The 10,376-nt window shown below is 41.7% G+C and overlaps 1 protein-coding gene across 1 annotated transcript in view; it reads left to right on the top strand.

The window, feature by feature from the left end:
• Positions 1-9,275, top strand: part of LOC124798541 (retinol-binding protein pinta-like) — a 128,073-nt gene extending 118,798 nt beyond the window's left edge. Inside the window, exon 7 of the mRNA XM_047261991.1 lies at positions 8,788-9,275. Within this exon, the coding sequence (XP_047117947.1) occupies positions 8,788-8,939 (152 nt within the window). The 3' untranslated portion in view covers positions 8,940-9,275. The remainder of the gene's footprint in view (positions 1-8,787) is intronic.
• The last annotated feature ends 1,101 nt before the right edge of the window (positions 9,276-10,376 follow it).

Consider the following 10,376-nt stretch of genomic DNA (forward strand, 5'->3'; position numbering starts at 1 on the left):
GGCATAGACGGATAGTAAATCCTTTTCTGGACATCGAGTCCCACAGATTGACTGGTTTTAACTTAGGGAGTTTGGTGGCCAGAAGTGTACTGTAAACTCAGACTGGTTCCTTTCGAAGCACGCACGTACACTGCGAGCTATATAACTCTTTGCATTGTCATACTGGTAGATGCCAACGTACAGAAGAAAGAATGAAGTGAATGTAGGGGTGGACGTGGTCCCCAAGGACAGGCACATACTTGTGTTGTTCCATTGTGCCTTCCAGAATGATGAGGTCACTCAGGGAAGGCAACTGAAGCGTTCCCCAGACCATAACGCTCCTTCCTCCGCCCTGAACCCTTCCCGCGATTGTTCCACGGTCGTACATGCCTACTGCCGTCTGTCCGATGGAGCGTAAAAAGTGATTCGTCTGAAAAGGCTACCTGTAGAGACTCGGTGGACGCCCAGTTGCGGTATGGGCGTGTAAATAACATCCCTCTTCGCCGATGAACAGCAGTCAGTGTGTTTGCATGAACTATGCGTCTGCTGCGGAGGTCCGATCACAGCAACGTTCGCTGATCCGACGTTGAGGAGACATTGTCGGTAGACCCTTGGTTCATCTGGGCCGCCATCTGCCCAACAGTTGCCCATTTATTCGCCCATTCAGTTCTCCATAGCCTTCCTTCACTCCTTTCGTTTATGGCCCGTGGTGGACTACAGTTACCTTGGTGCTACTTTTGGACAGCGACATTTTGTCATACACAGTGTGCTTTAACCATGGCGGCGTCAGATAAATGGCTCCGTTTCCGCGCTGCGTTGTTTTCCGCACACCCTCCCGCCGCCGAGCCACGTTTTATACACCCTCTACTGCTAGTGCTGCCACCTGCGGTCTGTGAGTTGTTGTCATACGTTGATACTGAACATTAATGTGATTGGACCGTGTATTATTACGATGAACAAAGTACAGTCAAACCTTCTATAAAGAGTGATTCGCATAACGATCAATACTTACTTACTTACTTACTCACTGGTCATACTGGACTCGAGAGTCCATTAACGCAGCAACATATTTTCACCATCTGTCACTGTCTTGGGCTATTTCCTTCCATTCACCTTCAATACCTAGGCTCCTTAGACTTCACATCGTCCTCCCATCTACGCCTCGGTTTCCCCACAGGACGTTTTCCCTCTAAGTGCCCTACCGGTACTCTGCGCGCTGCCCTGCCCTCATCCATTCGAGCTACGTGACCCGCCCATAGCAGCCTACGTGATTTAATAATACTGATTATGTCAGGGCTTGAATAGAGTTCGTGAACCTCTTCGTTATGCAGTTTTCGCCACTCTCCGCTAATGTCATCCCTTTTCGCTCAGAAAATTTTCCTCAAAATTTTGTTTTCAAATACTCGAAACGGCTTTTCATTTTGCACTGTGAGAGACCAAGTCTCACACCCATACAGCATAACTGGTAGAATAATAGTTTTGTATATTCTAATCTTTAAATTCCTAGACAATATTCGTGATGAAAGTAATCTATTCAGTGAGAAGTAGCACGCATTTCCTGCCCGTAATCTCTTCTTCAATTCGGATTCAATCTCATTTCTTGAAGTGATGTCCACGCCTAGATACTTAAATGTGTTCACTTTTTCAAACTGCATGTCTCCAACTCTTAACATTTCCTGATCTACTGCTGTTGGCATTCTAGTAGTAACCAGGTATTTAGTTTTGTCTTCACTTATCCTAAGACCTACATCTTCACTAGCCTTGATTAACGCTTTCGCGTTTGCTGTTAGAGACTCTTTCCTATCGCTAATGATGTTTAGATCATCTGCATACCCTAATTTCCATTTAACTCCACACCCTCTGAATTATCTGCTGCCATTCGTACAATATATTCTAGGACTAAATTAAAAAGTAGCGGAGACAGGGCATCTCCCTGCTCAAGTCCGTTCTCTATTACAAATTATTCTGATCAATAGACAACGATCAATACAAAACGTAATTTTGTAAAAGGTTGAATCACTTAACGGGCAATGATTCGCATATCGAGTCTGTTCAGAGCCTTAATTTTCAGTATTGGATAACCATTTCCAATACACCTTCCGACATAGACCTCTTCAGTTGGGCAACAAGTCACACGCTGATGTATGATCTTCCGCCGTGAACAAAAAATTTTGGGAATTTGTGGTATGGACTCACGGGACCAAACTGCTGAGGTGATCGGCGCCTAAGCTTACACACTACGTAACCTAACTTAAACTAGCTTACGCTAAGAACGGCACACACACACACACACCCATGCCTGAGGGAAGACGGGGGCAGCCTCGCGGACCGTGACAAGGCGCCTCAGACCGCTCCGCCGTGTACAGCAGAAGTTCTGATCAGTGACAATGATGCCGATATTCCTGTACTCAGGTGTACTGTGAGCGGTGCTCCTTGCGCCTTAGTTGTTATTTCCAGTACATCCACTTTGTCCTTCTTGCCGAATTTGCAAACTCTCTGTGACGATATAGCATGCTCTCCTAACTTGGAAGGCTTATGTTAATTCGTGGTGTTGAAATACCTATTTGTGAATTCCATTTGAGATATGTCTGCCGATAAGCAACACGAGTTCAATAAAGCTGTCCATAAAACAATAAGTTGGGAGATGTTTTATTCAACTAGTCGTCTTCTGCTTTTAGCACTCATTTTAAACAGTAGGCAAAAACAATCGTCTTTAGAAAAATTTCTTGTAAAAAAGGATGTATAATATTATACATTACGTTACTGTTTTACAAGTATTATTAGTACCTTTCGGAATGGAACGCAGTGCCCTACTTTTATGTGGATTTCTCAGAGCAATATGTTTCACATAACAAGTGTTTCATGTTGCAAGTAAGACCCAGAAGCGAATTATGCTCGTTAAGCGTGATTCCACTGTATAATCAATTTGTAAGGAAGTAGGTCTTCTTTCGAACTTCTCTAAGTTATTTACTGTATCTTGTTCACTTAGTTGTCTATCAGTTCATGCAAAAAGGTTTCAGGGTTTGCGTTTATTCATCGTTAACAGTCTTACATTCTTTTCAGTTCGGAATTAATGTTAAACGAGGAGTTATGTAATTGCAATAGATTTTTGTTTATAACGGATTTGACGGTGAAATACTGTTGATGAAGGTGGCTTTGATAGTAATTTGATTTATTTAATTTAACTGATATTGGATCTGAGGTTTTTTCAATTTTCTTAGATTACGTTTTTGTACTAGGCTGGTTGTTCTACTTGCGATCATCCAATTTCAAAAGAAGACAAAATTTCTTTTTCATTAGTTGCTAAAATATCTGATATATGTTACTATAAATTATGTATTGTAGTAGTATTGAAAAGATTTTTTAACTGTATAAAGCGCTATCAAGATAACAATGGTTCACTTCACCGAAATCGCAAATAACAACACGAAAGAAATCAGATATGAACTAGACGGCAAGCAACGACGACTTCAAAGAAATTCCGATCAGGCCGCAGAGCTACGATAATACAAACATTCAATTTGACGTGAGGTCAAGCATCCTAGATGAGACTGATAGAAATTGCTATACTTCGTGCCTTCTCTCACTGATGACAATCTCAGGGGTCTATTGTTTTGTTCGAAACACGGGAGTTGAAGTGAATTCTAGCAACCATGGTGCGAAGTCTTTCACTTGAGCTGTGAGTGTGTTGTTTCAGCCATTTTGTGTCACATTTCACCACGAGCGTCTTTGAAATGAGCTTCAACGAAACAGTCTTGTTCTGTGTAATATTTTACCACAATAGTTGAGCGGCACGAAAGCTAATTTGTCAGTACTGCACGGAATTCTGCACCCGCACCGCCGTACTGACCGGGGGTAATGTGATCCCTCCCCTCTCCCAACAAACCTCTCAGTAAAAGAACTCGCTAACTCAGTCCGTACAGCACTTAGTGGCCCTTGCTGCCCTATTTCCATACTGCAGTTATCTAAGATTTCGAAAATCATCGTGCCACTTCCGGCCGGTGCAAGTCTTTGCGTATATGACATATTCATCCGCGCGGGATTAGCCGAGCGGTCTTAGGCGTTGCAGTCATGAACAGTGCGGCTGGTCCCAGCGGGGGTTCGAGTCCTCCCTTGGGCATGGGTATGTGTGTTTGTCCTTAGGATGATTTAGGTTTAGTAGTGTGTAAGCTTAGGGGCTGACGACCTTGGCAGTTATGTCCCATAAGATTTCACACACATTTGAACATTTTTTAACATAATCAACAGGTTTGAATTAAATTAATGCTCCTTACTACAAATAAGTGCCACAACTGAACCTGAATAACTTACCAATGTGCTTTCATTACGTTTCTGCTACAGCGGATGATGCATCATAATAATGGCACGCCGGAAATTCTTGTCGTATCATTTAAAGTGGTTAAATTGGAATTATTCCTGCGACTTAGACACCCCGAGCAAGAATTTGGACCCCCCTGCGGGTAGTGAACCGCAGATGGAAAAACACTGGCATAAATAAACAAAACCATTTATGAATGTCATTTTTTACTGATCCCAATCAAAAATATGTTTTTACCAGGGGGAGATACACGCAGATACAGTGAGTGCTCTTATTTGGTAGTGCCTTCGAGGGATCTTCGTCGTCACTTTACCTACCCACAGTTAAAGAGGTGTACCGAATACAATACAAACTGCACACAAGACTGGGATCGAACTGCCCGTCTTCACGCTGCCGAAGCAGGAGAGGAAAATTTCGTCGCGGAACCTTCAGACTTACCACATGAAAAAGAGACAATTCAGATATGATAAACTGGAAATGTCGATTGTTGATTTGGGAGCAATACTCTTTGAATTTTGGCATAAATGAATAAATTAAACTCTATAAAACACAAGGGAAAACATTATCAAATATGCAAAAATTCTGAACTACGTAAAATACGGATAAACCGTAACATAAGGGAGACCTATCAAAAATACGGAAGATAGAAGAAAATGTGATTAAAATATGGGAGACCCCACTAAATACATGCGACCTGTTAGCCCTACAGCTAACACTTGCACATAAAGTAACAGTAATCACTACAGCTAACGATGGTAACTGTGTTGACGGGAACGAGGACATCAGCCCAACACATAGTGGTGACTAAAGGGAGGGCATACACTCTATGCACTCTTTTAACATCACAATCTGTGTGAATGGTGTACAGCTTAGTCTCCAAGGACACGAGCGAGTGAAGGCTGCTCGTTCTCGCAGCGAGATAGCGCCGTCAGAAATCGTTTTAATGCACACAAGACGGTATTGCAGTGATGGTCACGCAACAGTAGTAGACTGTAAGCCAAACATTATGCACGTAGGCAGAAAAAAGCAGCGTTTATGACTACATCAAGAAACGTAACAGCAGGTTTTTAACTCACACAATAGTTAGTTCATTGCTTCGTAAAGGAGCTAAAAAATTCAAATGGTTCAAATGGCCCTGAGCACTGTGTGACTTAACATCTGAAGTCATCAGTCCCCTAGACCTAAAACTACTTAAACATAACTAACCTAGGGACAGCACACACATCCGTGCCCGAGGCAAGATTCGAACCTGCGACCGTAGCTGCAGCGCGGTGTCGGATTGAAGCGCCTAGAACCGCTCCGCCACAATGGCCGGCCTAAAGGAGCGTTCGTGTCACTGTTTATGGATGTAATACTCAGTCGGTGTCGCGAATGTTTAATGAAATAAACTGCGTTGTGGGGCATAGACATAAAAACTATTACTGCATTTTCTAGATAGGCATTCGGACAATAATATAAACCAATGAACACAGACAATTTCCATTGTTTTTTGGTACTTATTGACATCAAAACAGCTTTATAAAATCTAAACATAACAATGGCCTGGCTCAAAATTAATATCTCACTTCTGCCCAGTTTCAGATTGTAATGTATATGTCAACTGCTGAAAAAAACTTTAAATAATACCTTTGGTGCTTAAAAATATAGAGAAAATTTACGTTCATTGGTGTTCAAAATATAAAACAAAAGAAAAATTAATCAGGTAAGTTTCAGTTCAAGGTAGTTTGACAAACCATGAATTTTAATAAATTTTCATTCATGCACACACAGGTTGCAGACTGAGTTATATCGGTTGAGACCATAGAAAGTATCTGTTTTGTTCCTTCAATAACTCGTTGACATTCATCATCACCTGATAATTATCAAGTTCAGATTCAGTATCGTGTTCACTATTGCGTTCAGGATCACTTCCGTTGGCAGTTTCAGTAGCAAAGTCTTCAATATCTTCCACCTCATGTAACCACTGTTATTGTTACTGGTACAACATAGTCCATAACGTGTGTAATCGACAGCTGTAACTACTGGTATAACTTGGTCTGTATACTTTAGTAGCATGAGGACAGATTCACTGGATAAGAAAACGGTCACCTCGCTACTGACAACAGTTGCAAGGTGTTGTGGCACAGACGAAGCTAAGTTAAACGTAAGATACATAGACATCTGACTTTAACTGCGCCTAACCAACACTGATTGGTTAGAATGGGCCGGTATGTCCCCTAGCTTTTGTACCACATTGTACACGTTCCCGCAGACTTCCAGTTGGTGGCCGAGCGGTTCTAGGCGCTACAGTCTGGAACCGCATGACCGCTACGGTCGCAGGTTCGAATCCTGCCTTGGGCATGGGTGTGTATGATGTCCTTAAGTTAGTTAGGTTTAAGTAGTTCTAAGTTCTAGGGGACTGATGACCTTAGATGTTAAGTCCCATAGTGCTCAGAGCCATTTGAACCATTTGAACTTCCAGTTGGTTTCTAAGTTTGATGCATTTAATACCTTGTAGATCTTGATGTCTGCCTGTGTTGGAAAATCCGTAAGACAGTAATCAGCTTTACACGTGCCAAGTCGACCAATCAAAGAAATCGAAAGCAGTGGTATGTACAAATCCAATAACGAAATGCTTTGCACTCAGTCACCTTACCTGTTGCGACCACGTTACATACTTTCCTGCGAGATTTTTCCGGTGCAGAAAGAATATTCGAAAGGTCTTCGTAAAAATTCAGTATCTGAGACTTCCACCAACACGTTTTCGACTTGTCATACAAGCCAGGATTTTACGACCGGTATTTCCGTCTTTGGTGAATTCTATTTTATGGCCATTATGTCACTGTTAAAGGCACATTTCTTGGCACTTGGCCAAAAGTTTCGTCCTACAGTCCCAGAGGCATTGCCAGAGCATGTAAAGACTTAGATAGCACTATAGGCTCAATCACACTCAGGAAGCTGACACATATCCACGCAACTGTAGGTTCGTGACGTCATGAGACCACTGCCTAATATGGCGGAGTCCCGCTGGCGTATGCTGCGGAGCTTGTATTGGGGTGGAATTGGCGCTGTTTGTCTTGTTTAGCACTAACGTTCACAACATATGTAATTTCGATCCTTCTTCTTTTCTATTTAATGCTTTCGAATTTATGTGGCGTCTCAGTACGTCATGGAGTTGTAATCAATGGATCTTAATTAAACAATAGCAATAGGGAAACGAACGTGGTGGATATCTCAGTCGCAGAGCACACGATCTGCTGCTGCCAGTTTACCTGTACTTCCCAGACGACAGTTGCTCTTGTACGATATTGCAGTGCTTGTGTTATTCTGATTACGATACGAAGCTCCTTGGACATGCAGGCATGCAAAATCTTATTTATCTGCCGATACCGAGCAAACGGCTTTCAAGCACAGTGTCTGACCTGTACCGGAAAATACGTGATGGATGTACGAGTACAGGTCGTAGACGCATGGTTGACGGCATATGGCAGTTGCGATAGGGTTGTTAGTCGTGTACGGAAATCAAAATGGTAAGGCGACCGCTCGCGATAATCGGGAAATCTGGGTACAAATTTTCACTGTCGTTATTCCGTTCTACAGCTGACGGTAGTCCTTATTCGCAATTGCGATTTCATTTGACTTGCTCTTGTGTTACTTAAGCTTGGTGTTAATGCTTCTTTTTTGTCTTTCTTAACTACACTTGAACGGATGTACACTAGAGCGCATGTACGGAAAAACAATTTGACTGAAAGTGTAGGGCAGGAAGACAGCATCAAACGAAGGAATTTGAACATAGGAAATAGGGGTCCAGTGTAAACGGGGGTCAGTTTAGACATTTGCTACGACATACTTACGTTAAGTGTTGGTACTCTTTGTGTAATATCAATCTCATCTTTCGTTTACTTGACCTTCTTAAGACATACTGAAACATCAAACACGGATATGATATTGTTTTCATTTTTAAAGAAACGCTGTATGCTACGACAGCTAGGTACAGTTCCCATGCGTCACGTGATTTGAGTTTTCTTGTTCTCATCGTGACGATTGGTGAGTCCAAACATATTGTTTACCTGTACTGTATCTATGAATTCCGTTTTATTTTGAGTAAAGACATTCATATGTCAGTTTTCTTGCAGCACAGAAAATATGTCACTGCGCCCCTAGTTCCTATACTCAAATTCGTTTGTTTGCTGCGGTCTTGCTGCCCTACACTTTTGGCCAAATAGTTTTTCCGCACCCTGTATGTTCCTGCTGTGGCAAGCGGCGATAGTATAATATGCAGTGCTCAAAACCACCCATCATTCTTGTTTACTGGTATCTGAATTTTTATGGTTTCTGATGATGTCTTCAGCGTTAGAAGACGAAACGCTTGGCAGAGAAATATACCTTGGACCACAGCGTAATGCCCATAAAACTAAAATCACCGAAGACAAAGATGCATTCGTTTAGCTGTCACTTGTACGAATAATTTTTCTCCTATCTGAAAAATTGAATGTCCCTTTTTATTTCAGATGATTTCTTCAGAAGAACGGAGAAGATGCGAGACTGGTTCTTGGAGCAGGACCGTTACATCTCGGACGAGAGCAAGAGGCCTCCTGATAACCACTACGCCGACGACTTGTTCGGAATAGCGGGCTCCTTCAAGAAGCTCTCAGTAGACTGACGCAGTTTCATTTAATATTGTAGATCCTGTTACTTGTGATAGTAAACTGTGATACACAGGGTGAACTGGGAATCCACCAAAAAAATTCCAAGCTTTTTTGTGATAATTTCTGCTTTCGCCTAACGGACCCATGGCTTTCGGTGGTTCGTTAGAGAATAACAACATTTTGTTTGACGTTTTCTTGTTGATGTCTTCAGTCGAAGCCTGGTTTAGTACAGAACCCAATGCTACTTTATCCTGTGCTCAAACTTCTTCACCTCTCCACACGAACAGCAACCGCCGTCCATCCCACTGTAGTGGTTAATAAAAAAAAAAAAGAGAAGAAAAGAAAAAGGTTGAAAATGTGGGAAGAAATGGTGAATAAAAAGGGGATTTTAAAATCGTAAATGACCGTGAAAAAGGGGAAAAATGAAAAACAAATCGGACTTCATATTACAGAAAAGCTATTGGACTTCGTGACTCGGAAAAGCTATTGTTGGGGTGGTCCTTGTGGCGTTTTTGAGCAAAAGTTAAACCAATTTCCACTACAAAAATTATTGAAAAAGAACAGCGAATAACAAAATGTAACTGACATCGGGAAATGGCGTAGCTTAGAGTTAATTCTTTACCATGTTAACATGTCTTCTTGTTTCGTGCGGCGTCCAGGTCTTCAAAAATCTCCTACTTCATTTCCGCGTGAAAAGTCTGCTCCGAAATCTTGCAATAAGTTTCATTGTCCAGCAATTTCTAATGTACACAAAACCGTCTTGATATTAAATGTAATTTATTTTACGTTGCTTCCCTCCTCCAAACTTCATAACAACTTCCTCAATATGTCTACACATTAAAACCAGATCAAGACTAGCTATTAAGTTTTTTACGTCGGCATCAGATCACGTCTGCATTAAGCTTCCGCTCTCGAGAGACAATTAAGAAACGAATAGAAAACAAAAAAAGAGTTACAATTTTAGTATTTTCTCTGCCGTCGAGCGCTCATACCGCTGCGACGGGATATTTTTATCTGAGGGAACGAGTGTAGCGCGGCGAAATTCAAAGTTCCGCTACACCACCACTTCCTTCCACTACCAATCTGACAATTCCCTGATTCCTGTGGATGTCTCATATCAACCAATCCCTCCTTTCAGTTGAATTATACGCTTTCATTATTTATTCGACCTATCCATAAAATCTACAGCATTCTTCTGTAGCACCACGTGTCGGAAGCTCCTGTTCTCTACTTGTCTGACTATTTAATCGTCCATATTTCCCTTCGATACAATGCTACACTCCACACAAATGCCTCCAGAAACAAACCCTAAATTACTTATATTCATTGTTAAGAGATTTATCTTTTTCACAAATGCTTCTTTTGCGATTCCCAGTCCGCATTCTATATCATACCTACTTCCGTTATCGTCAATTATTTAAATGCCTAATCAGCAAAATGGTCAGTGTCTC

This window comes from Schistocerca piceifrons, chromosome 5, assembly GCF_021461385.2.
Source record: "Schistocerca piceifrons isolate TAMUIC-IGC-003096 chromosome 5, iqSchPice1.1, whole genome shotgun sequence".
Classification (NCBI taxonomy): Eukaryota; Metazoa; Arthropoda; class Insecta; order Orthoptera; family Acrididae; genus Schistocerca; species Schistocerca piceifrons.